This window comes from Heterodontus francisci, chromosome 24 (genome assembly GCF_036365525.1).
Source record: "Heterodontus francisci isolate sHetFra1 chromosome 24, sHetFra1.hap1, whole genome shotgun sequence".
NCBI classification, from domain to species: Eukaryota; Metazoa; Chordata; class Chondrichthyes; order Heterodontiformes; family Heterodontidae; genus Heterodontus; species Heterodontus francisci.
Genome location: NC_090394.1, coordinates 49,299,782 through 49,327,613, shown reverse-complemented (window position 1 = coordinate 49,327,613; position 27,832 = coordinate 49,299,782). Strand labels below are relative to the sequence as shown.

General features: G+C 41.8%; 1 protein-coding gene across 2 annotated transcripts in view; it reads right to left on the bottom strand.

The window, feature by feature from the left end:
* abat (4-aminobutyrate aminotransferase) overlaps positions 1-27,832 on the bottom strand; it is a 276,368-nt gene that overhangs the window by 51,137 nt on the left and 197,399 nt on the right. For both annotated transcript variants that reach the window (XM_068056126.1, XM_068056125.1), the window contains exons 6-7: positions 9,405-9,454; positions 176-256 (exon numbers count right to left, since the gene is read on the bottom strand). In XM_068056126.1, coding sequence (XP_067912227.1) covers positions 176-256; positions 9,405-9,454 — 131 coding nt within the window. The remainder of the gene's footprint in view (positions 1-175; positions 257-9,404; positions 9,455-27,832) is intronic.

Sequence of the window (27,832 nt, the reverse complement as noted above, 5' to 3'; positions counted from 1 at the left end):
TTGACTAAGGAGTAATAATTTATTTATCCCTTTCTGACTTTGTGTGATATGGCATTCACAAAGGGAGATTAAAGAGAACTGTACTGCTCTAAGCATTGAACTGGGCTTCAATTAGCTTGAAATGCTGTAACCCACCATCCCTCCATGTTCCCCCTTGGCTCACAACTGAACTTACTGAAAGCAGCGTCTCAGACAGTTTCTGAACATAATTCTCAGGAGGCAGACATCCCAGGGCAGGTCTGTTTACGAACGTACTCTGTGATAGAATACAACATGAAATAGTCATAGTATCTTTCAAAAGTTAAAATCAAGCATGTACATAAATAAAAAGCCTAGGTTACCACTTGCAGGTGAGGCAATAGGAAAGATGAGGAGAGGCAGCATAAGCTAAATGGTACAATTTTAAAGGGGGTATGGAAGCAGAGATCTGGGGCTGTAGATACACAGATCTTTTTAGATAGTAGGACACGTTGATAAGGCTGTTAAATAAAAGCATATGCGACTCTGGGATTTATAGAAGCACAGAGTACAATGAAGTTATGCTAAATCTTTATGAAACACTGGTTAGGCCTCAGCTGAAGTACTGTGTCTAATTCTGGGCTCACACTTTAGGAAGGTTGTCAAGGCCTTGAAGAGGGTGCAGAGATTTACTCGAATGGTACGAGGGATGGGGGACTTCAGTTCTGTGGAAAGAGTTGGGAAGCTTGGATTGTTCTCTTTGGAGCAGAGAAGGTTAAGAGAACATTTAACAGAATTGCTCAAAATTACAAGGATTTTTAATAGGGTCAAACTGTTTGCACTGGCAGGAGGGTCAGTAACCAAAGGACACAGCTTTGAGGTCATTGGCAAAAGAGGTGATGAGGAGACTTTTATTTAACAAATAAGTTACTAGGATCTGGAATGCACTGCATGAAAAAGTGGTGGATGCAGATTCAAGAGTAACATTCCAAAGGTAATTGGATTAATACTTGTATGGAGAAAAAAAAAATTGCAGGGCTATGGAGAAGGTGAAAAGGTGTGGAATTAATTAGATAGCTCTTTCAAAGTGCTGGCAGAGGCACAATGGGTTGAATGGTCTCCTTCTGTGCTGTATGATTCTCTGATTCAACGATCAAATTACCATACATTTCAATTTTATATTGACATTCATTTCAATTTGATAAAACTAGCTAATCTCCTGTGGCATTGATCATATTGGAGAATGGTTATGAATTTAGCTGCAAAGTTGGCTGTCCCTTAAGGCCATACTTTGGGTATTGTGACTAAATAATTTAAATAGGAGCATCCTGATATCAATTACACATGAACTGAGGTTGTTTTGGAAGTTTCTTTAGATTGACAGGCTAGGTTATTGGAAGGGATGAAGAATAACAAAAATTATTGATTTTCTTTCTCTCTTTGCACCCTCCTTTGAAAACAATTCTCAGTGTGATTTGTTGCTATTTTATATGAAGTGTGACATTTAGAGGATGAGGGATGCACTAGTCACAAGGTTTTTATATTGCTATACTAGCAGATCTCCTATGGCATCAGTCACAGTAAGTTAGAGGCTACGCTGTTCTGCCAGCCCCTACAGAAACTATTTCCTCATTAATGTGTCACGCTGACTGCACAGATGTGAAAGGTAAATTTAAAAAAACCTCAGATCATGAAACTTGATAAGAGCCGAAAATGGATGTGGGGTTTGTGATGTGCTAATAACCCGTGCCTGTTGCTCCGATGCAGGAGTATGCAAACTTTGTGCTGCCTGCTAAATTAAATGATTGGAGCATGCAGCCAGCGATACGCAAGCTGCTGATTGGCTGCACACCTGAGCAGAGAGCACAAAATTGTGAGAGGCTAGCACGTGTTCAAGCTAGCCTTCGCTACTTAAAACCAGCCTGCACCTCTTAAAGGGGAGGTGCATTGTGGCTGGAGCAGGTGCTGGAAGTCATTGCAAAACTGAGATTGACCTGGGAAAGACAAAAGAAGGGCACATCGTCGGAGAGAGCAGGTTTCACAATTTTCTGATACGACACTGGAGGCCTTGGTCAAGGAAGTATAGAAGAGGAACGATGTCATCTATCTGCAGAGGGCCAGGAGCCTTCCAGATACAGTCTCAAAGGCAGTGGGATCAGATAGCTGTGGCAGTCAATGTTACCAGTGCAACCATGTAGACCCGAATGCAGTGCCACAAGAAGTTCAATGACCTCACAGGAGTGGTCAAGGTCCGTGGATGGATCTTCATATGCCATATCCCACCAACTGCATCACTATCTTCATACACTGTTTACCCATCACTCACTTACCAACAATCTCAATCAATTAGGACTCATTCCTAACATTCATAGCTTTAAATCACCCTCATACACTTAGCACTGCTGCAAGTCCCACACCCACATCCATGACAGCCACATCACCCAGATACATTACACCTCACTCACTGACATATGTCCCTTTCTCTTACAGGACAAGGTAGTGCCAGCTCGCTGGTGGGTGAGGTCAAAACTTGCTCAGCTGCAGAGGAATCAGAAGAGGACTTTGATGGAGCAGCCTATGTAAGAATGCTAATGGGTATGCACAACAAAATACTTGGTGGATTGGGAAGGCTGCTAGAAAGCCTATGGTCAATGTAAAGGAGTAAGGAGTTCAGGAGCAACTAGGCACAGGGCTTTGCAGAGAGCTTGGAGCCCATAATTTCCAGCATGGAAGTAATGGTCAACTCCATTCATACCCTTGTGAACCCAACCATGATGTGGCATCTGATGGCCAATGTTGCAACTTCCATTGCAACATAAACAGCAGCCCGCCAACGTTGAATACCTCAGTGGAATCTCAGCTTTCTGTCATGTAAGTTCAGACTGCTGCCATCATGGTTGTGGATTATACAGTGCAAGGGGGTTTTCAGGGTGTTGCAGTTGTCTAGTAATCTGTCCTTCAACAGATTTCTAGGATTACTGAGGCGTCACCCTGGGGGAGTGGTAGTGCCTCCATAGAGCATGAACCTGCTGTCCTCTCTCAGGAAGACAGCATTCATCCTACCACACCTGCCACTCAGTTAGTGCTCATGCTGTTGCCTATCAGCCACCTAGGCCAGGCTGCTGACAACCATGCCCAGATGGTGCAGTCCACAACCGGGCCTTCTAGGCCCAGAATTGCTGAAGGTTGAACTCCAAGGCCATTTGCAGACCCCTCCATTGAAAGTCAGCAGCCTTCCATCAGCTATGCTGCAGCCACTGGCGTAGCACTACTAGGGCAGCAAAGACACACGGAAGACCAGCACTAAGGGAAGGCACAAGGGTGACTAGTTGACATTTGTGTAATGTGGCATGATTTCTTCCATAAATTTGGTTTGGAATGTTTATTTTGTGATGGCTTTTATTTGAGCATTGTAGCCAAGGGGACTCTGTGGTGGTCAGTGACAGAGGGGAGGTAAGGTGTGGGACTGTTCGTGAATGGAGAATTGGACTTGTGGTTACTGAGATCATACTTGTATGAGTTCTTCAGGGACAGCCCAGGCATAAAGAGGCTATGTAGGTTGCCTCCACCCTTCCTCTTCCTCCTGCATCTCCTCAGCTTCTAGCCATACAGGTGGTGGCAAGGGCTCATGATGGCGAGTTTGTGCAGCATGCAGCTGATCACCATGAATCTTGTCACCCAGACTGCCGAGTACTGTAAGGCTCCTTCAGAGTGGTCCAGGCAGCAGAAGCGTTGTTTCAGCATGCCAATGGTCTGTTCTATCACATTTCATGTGGCAGCATGGCTTTCATTTTATGCGTGCTGCACAGGTGTACATGGGTTGCAAACTGAAGGCATCAGCCATGTCATCAGTCCTCATTGCCCAGTAGTCACCCTTTGGTTTGCCGTGGTTGTTGTGTGATTGCCTTTAAGAATAATGTACCTTTAAGATCTTAGTATGCTAATGAGCTAGGTACCAGGTCATGTGACTACATGCCGGTCTCTCTCTGTAACTGTAACACCAAGAGGCAAGTTCTGTTAATAGTTTTATGGTGTAAGGAGGGTGGGCAAAGTAAGAGGTGCATGTTAGTCCTTGCATCAGACAATATAAAAAGCTTCTCATTACAGTGGTGATTCAAATGCAGCTGGCACAGCAAGCTGCCACAGAAGAAGGCATCATAACTGTTGCTAGGATACCAGACATTGATCTGCACGATTCGTTGTCTGTGATCACACACCAGCTAGACACTGAGGGAGTGGAATCTCTTTTCATTGCGGGATAGGGCAGTTTTGACCTGCGGCACTCACAAATGGGTGTGTATGCAGTCAGTGGCAGCTGACACGATGGGGAAGCCTGCAATCCTAGCGAAGCCATGTGTTCATTCCACTTGCTTGTCTCTGGCATGAAAGAATAAGTAACTGTTTTTGAGAACACAGTTCTTCAGTGACCTCCCTTATGCAACTGTGGACAGCAAACTGGGAGATGTCGTGAATATCTCTGGCTCCAGCCTGGAAGGAGCCCGATGCATAAAAGTTCATCATCCAGTCACCTTCACAGCCACTGGCAATGCAGTCCTTGCCCTGCTCTGAGGTTGCAGTTGTGGCTGCAGCAGGTAGCTGATTTCAGCGAGGACTGGTGTTATGAAGTTTGTGGAGAGGGAGGCCAACCCGGACAGCAACCTCCTGATTTCTGCATTTTATTGCACATGTGCGGATGTTGCAAGTTGCTGTCTGATTTACTCCCCAATAATGGTAGGCACTGATAACCTCACCGTTATTCCTACTGTAAAATTCAAGCCAATGTCTTCGACCTCCACTACAAACTCTGTACTCTTGTCACCTACTCCATCGCCTTTCCCGACTACAGTCAAAGGCTGAACTAAACCATTGACAACTTCAGCATCCTGTTCAACCCTAAGCCGAGCTTTTTACATCATATCCTTCCCATCACAATGAAAGCCTATTTCCAGTTCCATATCATTGTTCGTCACTGCCCCGAACTCAGTCATTCTGCTGCCAATCAACTTGAGGCTCCGGGCTCCAATGTTCACCTAGCAGGTCTCTTATCCTCCACCAATCCTGCCTGCCCAACTCTTTTGTCCTCACCTATTTGCATTGGCTCTTGGCCCCTTAAAACTTTAAAATATAAAATTCTCATCCACACGTTCAAAGTCCTCAATGATCTCAACTCCTCCCTACTCAGTAACCTCCTTCAGTGGTACAACTGCCTTGCCTCTCCTCCCACTGAACTCTCTACTTGTCTGACTCTGTGCATCCCCCCCACCTCTCTTTAACCCACCATAGGTGGCTGTGTCATAGCTCTATGCTCTGAACCTCCCACAAACCTCTACACACCTCCAACTACCTACCCTCCTTAAAACCTAATTCTTTGACCAAGCAATTGGTCGTCCCTCCTAATATCTCCTTCTCTGACTCCATTCTTAGCCATACACCCCTGTGATGTGCTTTGAGACAATTTTCATGTTAAAGGTGCTATATAAATGCAAGTTGTTGCTGTTTTAGTTGTCAATTAGTAAACAAAGAAATGACGCGTATTTTCTGGACATTATCGAGGACCATTCTTATGAATTAAAACTGAATTAAGATCTGCAGAAATGGGACAGGTGACTGAAATGCAATCACTTACAATTAATAAAATGTTCTGCAAGTGACAAACAAAGCACCTACATAATATGCCCTGAAGGGTAGAAAAATGAAAGCTAAAGCTTTTTAATCTTTTAATCTACTGCTTGAAACTTTCAACACCCAGTAGTCACCCCCTTTTGAAATGGAAGCAGCTGTGTTGTCAGGTAAGGCTACCGACACTATTCTGAAGCCATTACACCTTGTTAATGCCAGACAAACAAAGTGAAAATTGACCCCAATGATGCCAGCGTGCATTCCAGAAATTACCCACCATGTTTTTTGTCCACAGTTGTTTGCCATGCTTACTGTAAACTATTTGTTGGATGGAACAGTCCAATTGTAAATCATGCAGCGCTTGCATAGTCTAGGATCTGACAGTGAAAACTTTATTTTGTTTCTCCACAGATAATTCTTCCACATATAGTTTTACTGAGTTGCTCTAAAGCACCATTCAGTGTATCAGGGAAGCAGAGTGTCACTGAAGATCATCACATGTCTGCAAAGAGAGCAGAGCCAAGATCCAGAAGACACAGACTTTACACTATTTTGCTGAGCCACAGGAGGACTGCACATCTGTGGTGGAATCATCCACAGAGTTGTCTTTGGTTTGTGCCACTGGGCCTATCAGAAAAGACCAGGTGCTACACCTTCCACACACCATCACACTGGAAGTGGGTACGTGTCCTTTTCATCAGGCTATCCAAAATGTCCATGTCACTGTCCAGCCCAGATGCACAGTGACAGGATGATATTGCATAACATTATGCTATTTGGTGGGGCACTGTTGGCAAAATAGGTTGGCTCTCTAGTTAACCTGCTCACTGTGATAGTGAGAAACCAGCAACCCTCCTTCGTGGAGCTGCAGGATGATACTATTGCAGCTCCTTTCTGTCCTCTGAAGGCCGGCCAGTCTGCAGAGGTTCTGGAACCATATGGGGTGGAGGAGTGTTGTGGGTTCCTCTGTAATTGATGTTTTCCCACATCTAGAAACTGACGCTACCGAGGATTCTTCTAGTCATGCGTCACCCCAAAGCTTGGTAGCCTGTTCCTTGATAAATCTGTAAATAGAACAAATGTACGTGGTTTTAGAATTAAATAATAAAATGTTACCTGCTTTAAACAGAGTTGCTTTGTTTATTAATTTTATGCCTATTTTAAAATAGTAAACAGAATTACTACTTGTCAAGCATCAATGAGACACAAGATATTATTTCTACTATTTTTTATTTCTTCTACTTAAAGTAATTTATATAATTTTCAACTACATGAAAGATTTTTATTTACCTGTAATATTTTGCAAGGTCATGTGAGTAATTGGTTTCTTTCTAATCATTTTTGTCCAGTGTTGTTTTTTCTCTTCCACGATAGTTCTCCATTTTCATTTCATAACCAGATTTCAAACCTGTGGCATGGTTTCTTTCTCAGGATCCTTGGTGCAATTCTTACAGTTTCTGGAATTTTCTATCACATTTTATTCTTTGGGTTCCGCTGTCGTTATCATACTTCCATATCTAAGAAGCTCATAGAGCACTCTTAAAGCTTGCTGTCTGAGAGGTGATCCTTCCCTCACCTCCAGTCTCCAGTTTCTTTCTCTGTTAAAATCTTTCTGGTCTCTTTTATCAGTATTACAATGGTCATTGTTTCTCTGAACATTCCTCTATTGTTCCCCCTAAGCTCTGAAGTATTACACTCCATGCTTTTTATTCTCCCAGTATTTTCACTGTGTTAAAACCCTAGAACAGTGGAACCTATCTCTGTGAGCTATCTGCACAGAATCTTTTAAAACCCAAGTATCTTGGTTTAAATTGCTTTATCTCGTACTCTTTTTAATCTCCATGATATTCTGACCCATAGACCCTAATTGAAATAAAATGTAACCATCATGGTTTCTCCTGGTTGAGACATCTAAATTATTTCCTTCACTATAACATTGCACGGCAACCTTTGCCAAACAGTCCACTCACAGCATTCCATTTAGAATTGTAGGATTATGCAGCACCAAAGAAAGTCATTGCTCCAATGTGCTTGTGCTAGTTCTGAAAGTGTTTGCCATTTAGTTCTATTACCCTACCCTTTCAGCATATCCTTTAAAATTTTTCTTTTTCAAGTATTTATCCATTTCCCTTTTAAAAAGCTAATATGAATTCTGCTCCTAGCACTGCTTCTGCTACACCATTCATGTCCTCAGAAACCTCTGTGTAAGAAAAGGTTTCTTCATTTTCCCCCCCATTTTTCTTCTGGTGACCATTCCAATACTCTCCAGGCCGGCTTCCTATCTGCAACCCTCCATAAACTTGAGCTCATCCAAAATTCTGCTGTCCTTATCCTAACTCGCATCAAGTCCTGTTCACCTATCACTCCTGTGCTCGCTGACCTACATTTACTTGTGGTCCAACAATATAGGAGACATAAGCTTTCCTTGTGAGGACCTTTTTTTTGCCTCTCTGGCCATGGCTCCTTTTCCACTATCTTTACCTGGCAAGCTGCCAGTTAAAATTCTGTATGTAAAGAAGGAACCTGTCAGCTTTGGGAGAGTTCCTTGTTGCCTGCTCAGTAGCACAGGTTAAAATTTGGAACGCTGAATTCCTGCAGACCTTCTAGTGGATAAGTAACCTGGGAGATTTTCACATTCTGACCAAAGTGGAGTTAAAAATCATCCCGGTATTGGGTCAACTATGCAGTTTGGACTGGAGTCACGTGCAGGTCAGATCGTGTAGGAGTGGCAGGTTTTCCCTGGGCAACATTAGTGAACCAATTGGATTTTTTAACAACAATATGGCAGCTTTCACTTTTACTGGGGCAAGTTCACAAATTACCAGTTACTTTGAATTAAATTCATGTCTTAGCCTGCTGTGGAACACATAATCTCTGTGGTACTGGTCCAGTGCCATAACCATTGCACAACTTTTATTTATTTATTTAGAGATACAGCACTGAAACAGGCCCTTCGGCTGAGTCTGTGCCAACCATCAACCACCCATTTTATACTATTCCTACATTAATTCCATATTTCCTACCACATCCCCACAATTCTCCTACCACCTACCTACACTAGGGGCAATTTAAAATGGCCAGTTTACCTATCAACCTAAATGTCTTTGACTATGGGAGGAAACCAGAGCACCCAGCAGAAACCCATGCAGTCACAGGGAGAACTTGCTAACTCCACACTGGCAGTATCCAGAATCAAACCCAGGTCGCTGGAGCTGTGAGGCTGCGGTGCTAGCCACTGCGCCACTAGCCACTGCGCCACCATGCCGCCCTGCATTATTTAAGCAGTTTTAAAACCCAGATTGCAAATCCAACTTGGTAGTAAGGGGATCATTCTGAAATTTTCTATTTTTTTTAATTCCTTAATCTTTTAGAGCAGAGATCTCACACACGCACAGAATATGTATTTCCCTACTCTGCATTCATACAGAAAGCAGTAAAGTATTCTTGTTAAAACTGATAAATGGAAGTAGAAGACTAGAAAATACCAATGAAATTCAGTTCTAATTTAAAATAGAAAAATACTCTGTGATGCAGTATGATGATGTAGCATCATAGGATGGTAGGCTACAGGGCTGTGGGCCCCATTTCTCCAAATAGTACATTCCTAACTTCATGTGTACTATCATGAGAGAGATCAAGGAAAGGCAGACAAAAGATGGAGAGTGAATTATCCATGGATGTTCTAAATATGGTGCTTATAAGCTTGTTGACTGCACAGGCAGAGACACTGCAGTTGACTGCCCAGCATCTCAGGAAGGGACTGCTGCACTATACCCTAAAGAGGGCAGGAAAATATACAGCGGCAATGAATAAAAGCACATACTTACCACATTTTGTGGATTCTGCAACACTTTGATCAGTGCAGGATGGTTGTAACCTAAAACATTAAAAAAAAACAAATTATCAACATGCCTCGAACATTTAATCATTACTGACTTTGATTTTTAGTTTTCAACGCAACAACATTTTGAGCCAAGAAACTGCAGCTTACATATTGAAAGCAAATCAGTTTTCAACTACAAGATAACATTGTATACCCTTTAAATTGCAGGCATGTCCAAGCACTGGTATTTTGAAAATATGTGAAGATCAGTTACATAATTATTGGTATGCCTCATTCAGATTTTGTTTTAAATTAAGAACATAAAAAATAAATTCAGGTCTTGCAAGTTTCTTTTTAATTAAGTAAAAAGGGCATCACACCTGTAAATGGCAAATCCAGTAACATATCCAGTAGTCAGCTTATTGAGTTTGTCTTTAAACACAATTTACCACAGAAACCACAATCAAGCAACAACTAGGTAGATTAAAAGCAAAATACTGCTGATGCTGGAAATTTGAAATAAAAACAGAAAGTGCTGAAAATACTCAGCAGGTCAGGCAGAATATATGGGGCAGCACAGTGGCGCAGTGGTTAGCACCGCAGCCTCACAGCTCCAGCGACCCGGGTTCAATTCTGGGTACTGCCTGTGTGGAGTTTGCAAGTTCTCCCTGTGTCTGCGTGGGTTTTCCCCAGGTGCTCTGGTTTCCTCCCACATGCCAAAGACTTGCAGGTTGATAGGTAAACTGGCCATTTTAAAATGCCCCTAGTGTAGGTAGGTGGTAGGAGAATTGTGGGAATGTGGTAGGAAATATGGAATTAATGTAGGAATAGTATAAAATGGGTGGTTGATCGTTGGAACAGACTCAGCCGAAGGGCCTGTTTCAGTGCTGTATCTAAATAAATAAAAAGCAGAGCTTGCACCAGAACTGGCAAAAGTTAGAAAAAAATTAGGTTTTAAGCAAGTGAAAGGTGGGGGGGGTGGGGGTAGGGAAGATGTGTGCTAGGACATAGGGCAGGAGAGATTAAATAACAAAGCTGTCATGGGACAAATGCTTGTGGTGAAAGACAAAGCATTAGTCCACAGAGAGTGTAAGTAGAGGAATTATGAGCAGTTTTGTCGAACACAAAAAACAGGCATGTGGTTAAAAAATTAAAAAATCTTTAAAAATATTCAAAAAGGCCAGACATGCTCTGAAATTATTGAACTCAATGTTCAGTCCGCAAGGCTGTAGAGTACCTAATCGCAAGATCAGGTTCAGCTCCTCAAGCTTACGTTGATGTTCACTGCAGCAGGCCAAGGACAGAAATGTTGGCATGAGAGCAGGGGAGTGTGTTGAAATGGCAAGAACCGGAAGCTAGGGGTTATGCTTTCAGATTGAGCGGAGGTGTTCCGCAAAGCAGTCACCCAATCAGCGTTTGGTCTCCCCAGTGTAGAGGAGACTGCATTGTAAGCAGCGAATGCAGTATACTAAATTGAAGGAAGTACAAGCAAATCACCGCTACACCTGGAAGGAGTGTTTGAGGCCTTGGATGGTGAGAAGAGAGCAGGTAAAAGGGCAGGGATTACACCTCCTGCGATTGCATGGGAAGGTGTCGTAGGATGAGGGCGAGGTGTCGTGGGTGATGGAGGAGTGGACCAGGGTGCTGCGGAGGGAATGGTCCCTTTGGAATGCTGACAGGGAAGGGGATGGGAAGATGTGGCATCATGCTGGGGGTAGCGGAAATGTCGGAGGATGATCTTCTGGATGTGGAGGCTGGTGGGGTGAAAAGTGAGGACAAGGGGAACCCTGTCGCAATTCTGGGAGGGAGGGGAAGGGGTGAGGGCAGACGTGTGGGAAATAGGTCAGACACGGTTGAGGGCCCTGTTAACCACAATGGTGGTGGGGGGGGGGGGGGAATCCTTGTTTGAGGAAAAAGGAAGACATGTCAAAAGCACTGCTGTGAAAGATTGCATCATCAGAACAGATGTGTCAAAGACAGAGAAACTGGGAGAATGGGATGGAAAAACTAGGTACAAATGCTCAAACACAGCTCAGTTGCACAATTACAATCCTTATACAAGGACAGACACCATTCTATATTTTGATGAAAGTAGTTTGGTTGATGTTGTGTACATGGACTTTTATACGAGCATATGAATTAGGAGAAATAGGCCATTTGGCCCCTCGAGCCTGCTCTGTCATTCAATAAGATCATGGCTGATCCGTTTATGTCTCGAATTCCACACTCCCATCTACTCCCCATAATCTTTGATTCCCTTGCCTAACAAGAATCTATCTACCTCCAACTTAAAAATATTCAGTGTCCCCACCTCCACCACCTTCTGATGCAGAGAGTTCCAAAGTTGCACTCCCCTATGAGAGAAAAAAATTCTTCTCATTTCTGTCCTAAAAGGGTGACCCTTATTTTTAAAACAGTGCCCCCGAGTTCTGAGCTCACCCACAAGAGGAACCATCCTTTCTACATCCACCTTGTCAAGACCATTCAGGATCATATATACTTCAATCAAGTCTCCCCTCACTCTTCTAAACTCCAGTGAAAGCAAGCCCAGTCTGTCCAACCTTTCCTCATAAGACAACCCACTCATTCCAGGTAACAATCTAGTAAACCTCCTCTGAACCACCTCCAACGCATTTATATCCTTCCTTCAATAAGGTGACCAAAACTCCACACAGTATTTGAGATGTGGTCTCACTAATGCCCCGTATAACTGAAGCATAAATCCTCACTTTTATTTTCAATTCCTCTCGTAATAAAGGATAGCATTCCATTAGTCTTCTTTATTACTTGCTGTACCTGCATACTAACTTTTTGTGATTCATGCATCAGGACACCTAGATCCCTCTGCACCTTGGAGTTCTGCAGTCGTTCTCCATTTAAGTAATACGCTGCTTTTTTATTCTTCCTGCCAAAGTGAACAACTTCACATTTTCCCACATTATACTCCATCTGCCAGATTTTGCCCACTATCTCAACCTATATATAAAAGTCTGCAACCTCCTTATGTCCTCTTCCTATCTATCTTTCCTATCTATCTTTGTGTCATCTGCAAATTTAGCTACCATGCCATCACTCCCCTCATCTAAGTCATTGATATAAATTGTAAAAAATTGAGGCCCCAGCACAGACCCCTGTAGGACTCTGCTCGTCATATCCTGCCGATCAGAAAAGGACCCATTTTTGCATACTGTCTATTTTCTGCCATCCAGCCAATCTTCTATCCATGCTAATATGTTACCCCCTACACCATGAGCTCCTACTTTGCGCAATAAACTTCTTTGTGGCAAATGCCTTCTGGAAATCCAAGTACAGTACGTCAACGGGTTCCCCTTTATCCACAGCGCATGTTACTCCTTCAAAGAACTCCAATAAGTTGGTTAAACATGATTTCCCTTTCACAAAACCATGCTGACTATTCCCAATTACCTTGAGTTTTTCTAACAGCCCAGCTATAGACTCCTTAATGATCGATTCTAACACCTTTCCCATGACAGACGTCAAGCTAACTAGCCTATAGTTACCTGTTTTCTGCCTCTCCCACACTTCTTGAATAGAGGGGTTATATTTGCTACTTTCCAGTCTGATGGAACCTTACCAGAATCTAGCGAATTTTGAAAAATTAACACCAATGCATCTACTTCCTCATTAGCCACCTCTTATAAGACCCTAGGATGAAATCCATCAGGACTCGGGGACTTGTCAGCCCGCAGCTCCATTAGTTTGGTCAGAACCGCTTCCTTGGCGGTTGTAATTTCACCAAGTTCCTCTCTTCTTTCCATCTCCTGTTTTACAGCTATTACTGGAATGTTTTTTGTATCCTCTATATTGAAGACAGAAGCAAAATATTTGTTTATTGCATCCGTCATTTCCTCATTATCTACTATTAACTCCCCATTCTCACTCTCCAGAGGACCAACCCTCACTTTACTTACTCTTTTCTTTAAATACCTGTAGAAACTCTTGCTATCCATTTCTAGCTAGCTTCCTCTCATACTCTAATTTCTTTCTCCTGATTAATCTTTTAGTCATTCTCTGCTGTTTTTGATATTCTGACCAATTATCTGACCTGCCACTCACCTTTGCTCAATTATATGCTGTTTCCTTAAGTTTGATGCTTTTCTTAACTTCTTTAGTTAACCACGGATGGTGGGTCCTCCCCTTAGAATTTTTCTTTCTAGCAATATACTTATCCTGACTATTCCAAAATATCCCCTTAAATGTCTGCCACTGCTTCTCTATTGCTCTATCTCCTAGCTTAATAACCCAGTTCACTTCAGCTAGTTCAGCTTTCACGCCCACACAGTTGCCCTTATTTAGTTTAAAATACTAGTCTTAGACCCACTCTTCTCTCTTTCAAACTGGATGTAAAATTCAATCATACTGTGGTCGCTGCGACCTAGAGGTGCCTTTATTCTCAGGTCATTTATTAATCCTGTCGCATTGCATATTACCAAGTGTAATGTAACCTGCTCTCTGGTTGGTTCCAGAACATGTTGCTCTAAGAAACTATCTCAAAAGCATTCTATGAACTCCTCATCCAGGCTACTATTGCCAATCTGATTTTTCCAGTTTATATGCAGATTAAAATCATCCATGATTACTGCCGTCCCTTTATCACAAGCCAACATTTCTTCTTGTATACTTTGTCCTACATTGTGGTTACTGTTAGGGGGCCTGTAGACCACTCCCACTAGTAACTTCTTTCCCTAACCATTCCTCATCTCCACCCAAACCGATTCTATATACTGACCTCCTGATCCAAGGTCATCTCTAACTATTACACAAATACCATCCTTGATTAACAGTGCTACCCATCCACCTTTACAAAGCTTCCTAATCTTCTTGAATGTCATCTACCCCTCGATATTCAGGACCCAATCCTTGTCATCCTTCAGCCACGTCTCCGTAATGGCTATCAGATCATATTCAATTACTTCAATTTGCGCTATCAGTTCGGCTATTTTGTTATGAATGCTACGTGCATTCAGATACAGAGCCTTTAGTTTTGCCTGTTTATTATCTTTGTAACATCTAGTCTTGACTGTTTATGTGTTCTTAGGTTTTTTTCTCTCTGTCTCTTCCTGCCATTCTCTGACCTTTATTTCCCATATTACTATTCTGCTCTCCTGCCTTGATTCTACTGCTTGATTTGTTACATCTACCTAAGCTTGATCCCTCACCACCCCCCACCCATCCCCCTCCCCCCCGTTAGTTTAAAGCCCTCTCTACTTCCCTAGTTATACGGTTTACTAGAACACTGGTGTCAGAACAGTTCAGGTGTACACTGTCCCAACGGTACAGCTCCCACTTTCCCCAGTACTGGTGCCAGTGTCCCACGAACTGAAACCCGCTTCTCCCACACCAATCTTTGAGCCACATGTTCATTTCACTAATCTTATGTGCCCTCTACCAATTGGCACATGGCTCAGGTAACAAAACAGAGATTTTTACCCTTGAGGTTCTGCTCTTCAATTTGGTGTCTAGCTTCTCATATTGCCCAAGCAGAACCTCTTTCCTACTCCTGCCTATGTCGTTGGTACCTATATGGACCACAACAACTGGATCCTCCCCCTCCCACTCCAGTCCAGCCCCGAGCATATGTCCTGAATGCTGGCACTGGGCAGGCAACACAGCCTTCTGGACTCACACTCTTGGCTGCACAGAACAGTGTAAATCCCCCTCATTATACTGTTATGCAGGGCCCCCCACCTGCCAAGAATGAGGCACATATTATTTTGCCACATGAATATTAAAACTTAAAATTGGAAGAAAAGAGGGCTTATCACAAGGAATTGCCAGACCCCTCACCAGAAAGACCTTTTATGCATTCTGGCAGACAGTGTTGAAACAAAGGACCCAGTCCCTGCTTCTCCAATGCATGGAAGACCTGATCAGGCCAGTTTAGTCACACGATTAACTGGCTGTTTGAATTTGAACTTGCCACAGAGTGTTTGAGACAAAGAAAGCTGTTTTGGTCCTGGACTGAAGAGATCTCTTTCCTGTCTGCTCCACCTCTTTCTCATGGAACTGAAGACCCATTGAAGACACATGAACCCCAAGAGAGAAAAGTCTCCTGCAGTGAACAAGGTTTGAGAAGAATACTGGGCCCCAAAGAAAAGCAAGACTACCTACAATCAAGGACTACAGCAAGCTCGAAGCACAGTAAAAACCCCTCTTCAGAGATTGCCTCAAACTTTTTTACTTTCTGCTCTTTTCTGTCTCCATTGCATGTGCATATCGCGTATGCATGCTAGTGTGGGGCGCGGCGTGTACCGTAGGTGTTAACCTCATTAGAGTTTAAGTTTAAGGTTTAATAAATTTCACTTTTCTTCTTTAAACCTAAGAAAGCCTTGCCTTATAATTGGAAAGTGGTGAACAAGGATTCACCAAGGGGGAGCTTAAAACACAGTGTGTTTAAAATTAAACCCAGTTACAATAAGACCAGGTGAAGACAGTAAAAGACCCCAAGGCACCTTTCTCACCTGGGGTCGTAACAATACTATCCCCTACTACCACTACCTTCCTTTTTGCTCCACCTACTTGAATGGCTTTCTGTAACAGAGCGCCATGGCCAGTCTGCTCATCCACTTTGCAAACCTCGCTTTCGTCCACACAGGTTGAGAGCACCTCAAACCTGTTTTGACAATGGCAAAGTCTGAGGCTCCTCCACTACTGTCTGCTCAGTCCCTTTACCTGCCTCACTCACGGTCACATCCTCCTGTCCCTCACTGCTGACCAAAACAGATGACCCTGTTCTAAGATGTGTGACCGTCTTCCGGTACAAAATGTCCAGGTATTTCTCCCCCTACCTTATGTTGTGCAGTGTTTGCAGTTCGGCTTCCAGATCAATAATCCTGATCCAGAATTCCTCTAGCTGCTTAAACTTTCCACAGACGTGTTTGTTCAGGATCACCTTGGCATCCAGGAGCTCCCACATACCAAAGCTGCAACATAATACCTGTCCTGCTATTGTTACTTATGCTATTAGTCAATTTAATTTAATTATTTTGTAATTAACTTAGAATAATTCCTATGTATAGTAGAATTTACTGTGCTTATTAAATGCTATTACCACCTACAACTAAAGTTACACTTTTCTTAATTACACAGATATATGCTTAAGGTATTTATTTTAATTATTTTATTTTATCTTTTATTTATTTTAAGAAGAAGACTGGTATTTTAGCTTCTACTTAGTAGACAGACTTAAATGTTAGAGAAAAAATTAAAAAACAGCAGAAAAAAGAAAATAAAGAAAGTACCCACCAGAAAACTCACCGACTAGCTCCCTGTGTCTCGCTGCTCCCTCTTCTTTCTCATGCTGTTTGTAGCTCTGAAGTCTCACCCAGCCAATCACCTACCTGCTTCCCAGTGATGCAAAACTAATCCACCTTACCACTATTAATATACACCACCAATACTAAAATGTTACCAATAGTAGTAATAACATCAGTAATAAACCTTGCTGCTTCAAAATAAAACAGAACAGTAGACTCACCAGCTTTTCCCTTCTGTTTGTGTGCCTTAATTAATTATAAGGTAGTTATATAAATTTTAATTTTTTTTCTAATTTGTAGCTATTTATACACGCACCTGAACAGTAGTGTACCAACCTAGCTATTTACTGATACTCCCTAACAGCAGTTACTCACCAACCAATCACCTTACAGCCTTCCTGTGATGTCGCTATTCACTTTTTTTTCCAAACTCAGGCATATCTGGACTCCTGTCCACTGCTCTCTTGGAAGGTAAGTGTTGTAGGCGGCGATCCTCGGGCTTCATTTAATTGCTCCTTGCTCCGTGTTCCTCCTGCAGGTCCGCTCCTGTCCGCTGCTCTCCCAGAAGATAAGTGTTGTAGGCTGCGATCCTTGGCCTTTATTTAACTGCTCCCCACTCCCGCAGGTCTACTCCTCTCCCAGGCTTTTGATCAAATACCACATAATAGATTTATTAACAAAATTGAAGCCCATGAGATTAAAGAAGCAGTGGCAGCAGGGATACAAGATTGGCTAAGGGATTGTCATGGAATTGTATTTATTTTCTCCCAGGTTGAAACAGTGTGCCTTTAAGACTCTGTTAAAAACAGTGCACCTTTAAAACAGAGAGAGAAGCCTCTGGATTGCTGACGCACAGTGTGCCAGCTGCCTAGGCCTTAGCAGGAGCGGTCACATGATAGAATGTTTTAATTTGATGGTGTGTAAAACAAACAAAAAACAGCTCAAACCAGTTTTGAGAGACTCACCAGTGCAGCATGCTACTGAAGAGAAAAGTTGTCTCTTTCTCAGCAGAAATTCTACAAGGAGCTACAGGCCAAGTTAATTGCCTAAGGAGACAAAAGCACTTTTTTTTTTAAGAGACCGTTTGTGTTGCTGAAGTAAAGTTTCAACTGAGAGACTGTCGGTTTTAAAATTCAAGTTGACCTATTACTTTGCTCTTCGTTGAAAGAACTGTTTGATGCCTGCTGCAGCCAAAGTGTTTTGAGTGCCTATCTACTAATCCGTGTGAAGACCTCGAGAGGCATTTGATTATTTTCACACTAGGATACCTCACCCATCAGGAACGTAACCCACAAAGACTTATTTATTTATTTTTAAGAATCAGCTAATTTTTATTATTTTTTAAAAGAAACCGGTTAACCGTGATTTTTGAGTGTATATGTGTGAATGGGTGAGTTAGATTAACGTAAGAAGTTATAAGGTCTTTAGACATAGGTTTATCTTAATACAGGTTAAGATTACGTTTTTAATAAATAGTTAATTCGTTGTTGTCTTAAGATACCTGGTTTGGTCTGTTTTATTCTGGGGGTTACTACAGTGTTTAATTTGGCTCTTTCCCGGTTGGGTGGGAAAACCTTAATAATATGCTGCGAACTGTGGAGTGATGGGTCTGAACTGATGCTGCATTGCTCCCACCTCGGTCGTAACAGAATAGAAAGCAAAGAATGTATTGGTGAACAGCTGTTTTTCAGACTGGGCAGACACATGGCAGGTGCAATATAGCACAGAGATGTTTAAAATAATACATATTGTTAGGAAGAATAAGGAACAGTAATATAAATTAAATGGTACCATTTAAAGGAGATCCGGAACAGAGAAGCCTGGGAGCGTGCATACACAAATCTTTGAAGGTGCCAAGATGTGTGGAGAACACTGTTAGAAAGCACATGGGATCCTGGGTTTAATAAATAAAGGCATAGAGTGCAAAGGCAAGGAAGTTAGTTTAAACCTTTATAAATCACTGGTTAGGTTCAGATGCGGTATTGCGCCTAATTCTGGGCACCGCACTTTAGGAAAGATGTCAAGGTGTTAGAGAGGGTGCAAAAGAGATTTGTTAGAACGGTCTTTCAACACACCATTAACATATTGTTTGCCTTTGCTCCGTGACCTTTTGGTCAGCTATGTGGCCTGGTCCAATCTGCACCTTCTCCTTTGTTATCTCTTGCCCAACCCCCACCTCACTTGTTTATAATCTGTGACTTTTCTAATATTTGTCAGTTCCGAAGAAGGGTCACTGACCCGAAACGTTAACTCTGCTTCTCTTTCCACAGATGCTGCCAGACCTGCTGAGTGAATCCAGCATTTCTTGTTTTTGTTTCAGATTTCCAGCATCCGCAGTATTTTGCTTTTATTTTGTTAGAACGGTACCAGGGATGCAGAACTTCAGTTATGTGGAGAGACTTCAGAATCTGAGATTGTACTCCTTAGAGCAGAGTAGGTCAGGGGAGATTTAATAAAGGTGTTCAGAGTTATGAAGGGCTTTGATAGAATAAATAAAAAGAAACTGTTTCCACTGGCAGAAGGGGTAATAACCAGAGGACACTGATTTAAGGTAACTGACAAAAGAGGCAGAGGCGAAACAAGGATAATTTTTTTTTTACACAATGTGTTATGATCTGAAATGTGCTGAAAGGGTGGTGGAAGAAAATTTTATCGTAACTTTCAAAAGGAAATTGGATAAATTCTTGAAGGGAAAATACTTGCAGAGCAATGGGGAAAGGGCAGGGGAATGGGACTAATTGGATAGCTCTTCCAAAGAACTGGCACAGGCACAAATGGGCCTAATGGCCTCCTTCTATACTGCATTATTCTATGGTTCTACATTACTGCAAGTTGTTGTTGATAGTAATGCAGTGTGTTTGGGGTAAAAGCAGAAAGTGCTGGAAATACTCAGCAGGTCAGGCAGCGTCTGTAGAGAAGTAGAGTTAATGTTTCAGGTCTGTGATCTTTCATCAGATGAGTATTTCCTGCTGAGTATTTCCAGCACTTTCTGTTTTTATTTCAGATTTCCAGCATTTGCAGTATTTTGCTTTTATATATATGTGATTGGGAGTTTGAGGGGAGCCTGCCATCAGTAAAGCGCTGTGCTCCAAGCAGCACATGATCATGTTTGCCCTACTGTGTAAAATATTCAATGGTTACCTCACAAACTATCTTTGTCGATATGCTGGCAACATAAACTTCTCTCTTAAATAAGCTTTCAGAATAGTCAATCAATTTTCAAGTGTAGCCAGTAATTGACATGTAAATATATTTTCTGCTATGTCGCTTCGCACTGAACATTTGTGGAATGCTAATCAGAATACTGAGATCTAATAATGATTGCCATAGAGAAAAAAATCATTTTTCATGGGGACTAGAACCTCTGCCCATGCTAACTGCTGGAAATCTTTTCAGGAATGTTATTGCAATTAGCCTTGAAACCAGTACCATTTTTAGTAAAGACTGGGCATATGTTTGAAGGTGTTTTAGACGTGGATACAGTCTGACAAGAAGCATAATGTAATCCAACAGATTCTTGTCAATCATCAACAGCTAAGTCTGTGAACCTTTCATTAGCAAGCTACTAAGTGTGGTTACACTTCCTGAGTGTTTTGGCAGGAAGGCTTCCACTAATAGTAGCACAACAAATAAATACAATAGATGTGAAATATTCTCTTTGTGTTTCCTCCAATAAAATTGAAGAATGTGCAAAGGATTACATGCAAGGGCTCTGAACTCAAAATAAATTTTTTCCAACATTCTGAACATTTTTTCCTGAAAGGTCAAGTTTAAGCCCAATTCAGCTTTGTCATTATGAATCTGGCTATGTGTGTGCATGTTCATAGATTAAACCAGTTGATTATAGCATCGATCCTAATTAAGATTCCCAGTACAGCAATCAAATGTTAGAAAACAAGCTTGACCACTCTGAAGAAAATAGCTTGAAACTGGTGACATCATGAGACTTACTTCCTGTTCATATGCCCTTGTATCGCAGGTTTGTACGCTACAATAATGGTCATCCGAAGATTTAAGGAAATTATTTTTGATTATTTGAATTTCCTACGAATATGAGTGGACAGATGATGTACAATGGAGAACAATGACCAGTTTACTACACATAAGGAAGTCATGACTGAAGAAATAAAGCACCTTTCAAGCTGAACAAACCAGATATACTACCATTCTGCTTTGGATCATACAGCAGGTGCAAGATAAATTTCAGATAAGTGTTTTAATGTTTTATTTTTGTTGCTGTGAAGTTTATTGTAAGTGATGAATGAGTTTTAAGTATTCCCTATTAGGTCATGAAGGCTCGTATGAATCTTATTCCAGCTGTGACTGGCATGAAAATATTTTTAGTTAAGTAATTAGTAGTCCTTTTCTTCCTTTCTCCTCTGCTAGCAGCTCTATGTCCCAACCCATTGACATTGGGCATTGCCTTTGCTCCAGTGTTGACAGAGAATTCATGCTGTCTCAGCTCTACTCTCTGGAGCTTGTTTCCTAAAATTGTTCCTAACTCTCTTTCTCCCCTGGCTTTTAAAAGCCTCTAAAAACCTATGTTTTAAACCCACCTTTGGTCACCTCTCGCAATTTCCTTAATTGCATGGCATTTTATTACGTTAAACTATCATATGAATGCAACCTGTTTAATTCCAAGTCTCCACAGACAAAGAATTCTGTGGGCAACCTGTTCCCAGATTTCTGCAGCTAGGAAATAAGCAAGATTTGCTTGGGATGACAAATTTTCCCTGCCACTGAGCATGCCTGATGTGATAAACAAGAAGCATTTTTATCTATTATGGATTATTTGTTGGACTCTTTCCTGCTGGTCACATCATACATGGTTAAAATTAAAAACTACTAGCTGTTTGCACAAGCTACAGAAAATGCACATTCCAGATGGACCCAAGAATAAGGCCCTGATATGTATAGATTGATTACTGCCATTGTCTTGAATGGAGGCCCCCATTTTGCAGATTAGTCAAAGGATTAACAGATCAGGTTGTGGCATTCAATTATGAATATTTTGTGGAGCTGCTCAGTGTATATCGTTGTTTGGCAGCTTGTTTTGATGTGGCAAAGTACTATATGAACAAGAATACTACATTTGGTAACTTAGTTCCATATAACAGGCCATAAGTGCTGTAACTAAAACAACTACCATTGACATCGTGTCTTTAACATAAAAAAATGGCTTGAGTCACTTCACAGCTGGTGTGTGGAAAGTAGATTCTGGGCAGGAAAATTTACTTAGGAAGGATGACCAAAAGCTTAGATGAAAAGGTGAGTTTGTGGAGGTCTGTAAAGGAGAGTGAGGTGGATGTGGAAGTTTTAAGGGTGAGAATTCCAGTAAGATTCAGGCAGTTGAAAATTCTCCTTTCAATGATGGGGTGAAGAGAGAGAGAGAATGAGCAAGAATCCAGCGTAAGAGGAATGGAAAATTGAGGGGGTGGGGTTGGGGAAATATAGGACAAGAACACAAGAAGTAGGAGCAGGAGTAGACCATATGGTTCATCCAGTCTGCTTCGCCATTCAAAACGATCATGGCTGATCTTAGGATTCAATTCCACTTTCCCGCCCACTCGCCATACCCCTTGATTCCCTGAACATCCCTGATTAGAAAAGGTTGCAGATAAACTCTGGAAGTGGCAAAGGCATGCATAATGTTTTATGTGGTACAGGGGTGTGCAGTAGCAGCAGAGGCAGGCAACGTGAGGAGGTGGAAGTAGGCAGCCTTAGTGATGGAGAGCATATGGGATCTGAAAATCAACACAGGGTTGAACAGGGTCTTAAGGCTGCAAGCAGTCTGGTTCAGCTGAACCAGTGTCGAGGATGGCGATGGAATCAGTAGCAAGCGTCAAAAATGATGGCCTTGATCCTTCCTATAGTCCCATAAAACATCTGAATGAACATATTTACAACAGCAGGCAATGAAGAAATGACAGTTGTATTCATACAGTATCAGATTCAAGAATCATAAATCTATGCTGAAATGTAATTCAAAAGGATTTATCAGGACCTATATTTTGCAAAAAATATTGCCATCATGCCTCATTAAACAAAAATGTTGAAGAAATAACATTGCTTTGATATTACTTACCAAAGCAATATAAATCTGCATTTCAGTTTTAAATCCAAGGAGGATACTGGCATCTCAACAGTAAGGTTGCCCAATGGTTGATCATTGTCAATTTAATCCAATCCAGTCTTGATGAAAGCACAGGTGATTCATGCACAATATTCATAGCTGGAGACTCAGTCTAACAGTACAGTTCAATTCCAGAAAGGGAGAAATGGCCCCCCTCATTTTACCTCCTTTTTCCCTGCATCCCCAAACCAGCACTACACTGTGCGCCATCAAGAGGCCTAGCCAAGAACAGGCTGCTCAGTTTGAAAAAAAGTTAAACACAGCTCTCGGGGTGAGAGCTCAATAGCTAAAGAGTACTGTTACTTTACAGCTCTAAAGTATTTCTTTTCAACTCTCCTTTGAGTTTATCTGGAGACTTTTCTTGTGCATAATTTCCTGATTACATTTAGTTTGTTTAACTGGTGGAATGAATTACGAAGTGAATTATTTAGTTGCCAATTTTGTCCTCGTGTGCTGGGGTATAATCCCACAGCCACTGACCATTCGCCAGTATCTTATGCAAGTCAGTATTCTTCATGTGAGATCCTACACAGCCTACCAGTAGGCAATTTGAACATGGGGAGAGTAAATCCATCTATGCACACTTCCCAACATGAGTAACTGAATTCTCCTCTGAAACTAGAAACTTGATTGATTCTTTTCCCTGCCTGCCTAGAGGCTTTAAAGCCAACTGCTGCGCCATACTTTGTGAGGGGCAGGTCATGCCTCACAAGCCTTATTGAATTCTTTGAAGATGTGACAAAACACGTTGATGAAGGAAGAGCAGTGGATGTGGTGTATATGGATTTTAGCAAGGCGTTTGATAAGGTTCCCCATGGTAGGCTCATTCAGAAAGTAAGGAGGCATGAGATACAGGGAAAGTTGGCTGTCTGGATACAGAATTGGCTGGCCCATAGAAGACAGAAGGGTGGTAGTAGATGGAAAGTATTCAGCCTGGAGCTCGGTGACCAGTGGTGTTCCGCAGGGATCTGTTCTGGGACCTCTGCTCTTTGTGATTTTTATAAATGACTTGGATGAGGAAGTGGAAGGCTAGGTTAGCAAGTTTGCTGATGACACGAAGGTTGCTGGAGTTGTGGATAGTGTGGAAGGCTGTTGGAGGTTGCAACGGGACATTGACAGGATCCAGAGCTGGGCTGAGAAGTGGCAGATGGAGTTCAACCTGGAAAAGTGTGAAGTGATTCATTTTGGAAGGTCGAATTTGAATGCGGAATACAGGCTTAAAGACAGGATTCTTGGTAGTGTGAAGGAACAGAGGGATCTTGGGGTCCATGACCATAGATCGCTCAAAGTTGCCACCCAAGTTGATAGGGTTGTTAAGAAGGCGTATGGTGTGTTGGCTTTCATTAACAGGGGGATTGAGTTTAAGAGCTGCGAGGTTATGCTGCAGCTCAATAAGGCCCTGGTTTGACCACACTTGGAATATTGTGTTCAGTTCTGGTCGCCTCATTATAGGAAGGATGTGGAAGCTTTAGAGAGGGTGCAGAGGAGATTTACCAGGATGCTGCCTGGACTGGAGGGCATGTCCTACGAAGAAAGATTGAGGGAGCTGGGGCTTTTCTCATTGGAGCGAAGAAGGATGAGAGGTGACTTGATAGAGGGGTACAAGATGATGAGAGGCATAGATAGAGTGGATAGCCAGAGACTTTTTCCCAGGGTGGAAAGGGCTATCACCAGGGGGCATAATTTTAAGGTGATTGGAGGAAGGTTTCGGGGAGATGTCAGAGGTAGGTTCTTTACACAGAGAGTGGTGGGTGCGTGGAATGCGCTGCCAGCGGTAGTATTAGAGCAGATACATTAGGGCATTTAAGCGACTCTTGGATAGGTACATGGATGATAGTAGAATGAAGGGTAGGTAGTTAGTTTGATCTTAGAGTAGGTTAAAGGTTCGGCACAACATCGTGGGCCGAAGGGCCTGTACTGTGCTGTACTGTTCTATGTTCATACTTGCTGCCTTAGCTGAGAGCAGATAATTTAGCAGATTGAGAAACAAATATGGGAACCTTTTGATCATATGCCTTAGGTCTACATCAGACAGTGCTTTTATCTGCGTGGCCATCGGAGGGGCACAAAGTCATTAGTAATGAACAGGATAACTGCATCAAATATAAATAGTAAAGAATTTTCTTTGCTGATTATTCAATTGTGCGCATTACCAGAATACTTAATTCCAGCATAACCTTTTTCAGCAACTTACCTGGGTCCTGAACAGGATTCCACTTGGTTATATGTCATGAAGGTGCTTCCATTATTAATATGTTTTTTGAGTTCTCACATTTAAAAGAATGTGGAAATTGGCTGATTTGAAAGACTGAAGAGATTCCATGGATGTGGTTTTTTTTAAAAAAGGTCACTGGAAGGACACTTTGGATTTTTTTTAAAACACTGGAAGAGACAATGAAGTGCTAAATAAACATAAAAAGCCTTTCTGGCTATTGGAGTTGGTTACAGCGAAGTCACAGGCCTAGGTTTAGGCAGTCAGGAATTTTGGTTTACTGGTTTGGGCGCGGACTGTTCGGATGCTCAGTTGGTGTGCAGCCTGCGAAGACAGAAGTCACCCTTCTCATCCTTTTCCACCTGCTTTGGAAAATCGTCTGAGAAATTCTCAAGAAAAGCTTGCCTCGACGTCGCCTGAACAGAACTGCTCCAGAAAGATTCCAGTGACAGCCATTTATGTGTACCTGGATGCCAGACCAAAGGCCATCTGGAACATTTCATATCATCCTTTTTCTTCAAGAATTGACAATAACTTGGCCAAAGTATTTTTCTTAAAGTTGATCTCTGCAGAGCCAGTTTTTTCAATTTTCTTTTTATTTCCCTTTAACTTGTGTGTGTGTTTTAGGTTATTTTAGAAAGGTATATATTTATACTTTCATATTTCAAACTGTGTGTTAATAAGCTTTGCATATTTATTAAGTCTTGTTTCATAATAAATCAATAATTTTGTTGTTTATTAAAGAAATCTGGTTGGCAAACCTTTATTCTGAAAATAAAAGAGATAAAGTATATAATTGGCCGCATCAGTAACTGGGTTTAATCAGTAACATTTAAGCATAGGTTGTGACCTGAGGAGAAGTGGAACTAGCGAAAGACAGTGCATTTCTCCAACCTCGGTCGTAACATATAAAACATAAGTGCTAATTGACAATTTTACAAAGCAACAAAAAAACAGCTAATGAACATCATTGATGGTTTGAACTCTTTTTGTAGAATCACATGTATTATTTCAGATTCCATTCATACGGATCCTTTCATTCCCTTCACCAAGTTACATCGAGTCCAGCTTCTATCACACAGTACACAGACTTCTATTAGCTTCCTGGCACTACTGATAAATGTCTCAAGAACACAAGCAAATCCGGTACTAAAACTGTCAGACAGATCCAATCTTCTTGATAGACTCCAGTTTAATCAATGGTCCAGAACTCTTCGAATTACCAAGATAACAAAACCAATTAGTCATCTGAGAATTTAATTACACGATACATTAACAGCCCCTATAGGTGAAAATGTGTTTGCTTGTGGTAATACATTGATTATATCACAATCTGGACATGCAGGCTGAGGTTTTCTTCATGATCAGTGGCAGAAATATGATGCGGTAGGGCTTATGCCTGTCCAACTCACCCGCTATTTACCCCAAGGAGTTTCCTGAGGTCAATCATTTTTTTTGCATGCATTATTCTCATCAGCACTTGGGAATTTGATACGGTGGAGGAGGGGCATGGTATGATGGGAGAAAGGTGATGCTGCATGAAATGGATGACTGGTGCAATTTAAAAAGAGCAGGAGGCTTTGAGGAATGAAAACATTTTACATCTTCAGATATGCAGAACAATGTCCAACAATAAAGACCTGACCATTCATCCCTCCATCAACTGCCAGTCCTGCTTTGGCCCTTTAAACATTTGCTGGTTTTGCACCACTTTTAGCAATGCTGCACACCTATTCTGGTGAGGCGTTCTTAGCTCCCAGTGTTGCTGAGGAGAAAATGAAGAGAATTGTGACTTATGTTACTGGTCCAACAACATTGCCTCATTTAACTGCAACATTCTGTGCAGGTGCTTTCGGTGGACTTAACTTAAGAAAACTAGAATAGCTCGAAAATGGGTGTAACGGATTTTGCCCAGTTTTCCACCCCCATACAGAGATTGAATTAAACTGCCTGTGCAACAAAACCCAAAATGTTTTTTTTGTAAAGCCACAAACATCTCAAGAGAAATTCAGATCAAGAAGGTCTTTCGGCCCATCTAATCTCAATTTTCGAGAATACCGAACCTATTATTTTCCCATTACAGTTTTAACATTAACATGAATAGACAGAAGGTTCATCGACTTGGAACACAGGAACAGGAGAAGGCCATTCAGTCCCTCAATCCTGCTCCATAAGTCAAATAGATCATGGCTGATCTGCACCTCAGCTCCATTTCCCTGCCTTTACTCAATATCCCTGGATTCCTTACCTAACAAAATCTAACTAACACCGTCTTGAAATCTTCACAACCTTATGGGGGAAGAGAGTTCCATATTTCTACTACCCTCAGTGTGAAAAATGTTTCCTGATGTTGCTCTTGAATGGCCTCCCTCTAATTTTAATATTATGTCCCCTTGTTCTTGATTCCCCCACTAGAGGGCATTGTTGTTTCTTTGTATCTCCCCTATCAAACCCTTTTAACATTTTAAATAGCTTGATCAGATCACCCCTTAATCTTCTACACTCAAGGGAATATAAGCCAAGTTTAAGTAACCTGTCTCCATATTTTGACTCTCTAAGCCCCCATATCATTTTGGTAAATCTGCACTGCACCCACTCCAAGTTCAATAAAAGAACATAATAAATAGGAGCAGGAATATGTGATATTGCCCCTCAGGCCTGCTATGCCATTTATAAGACCATGACTCATCTACCTCAACTCCACTTTCTCAGCCAATCTGAATATTCCTTGATTCTCTGTGTCCAAAAATTAGTCTTGATTATACTCGATGACCGAGCATCCACAACCCTTAGGGGTACAGAATTGCAAA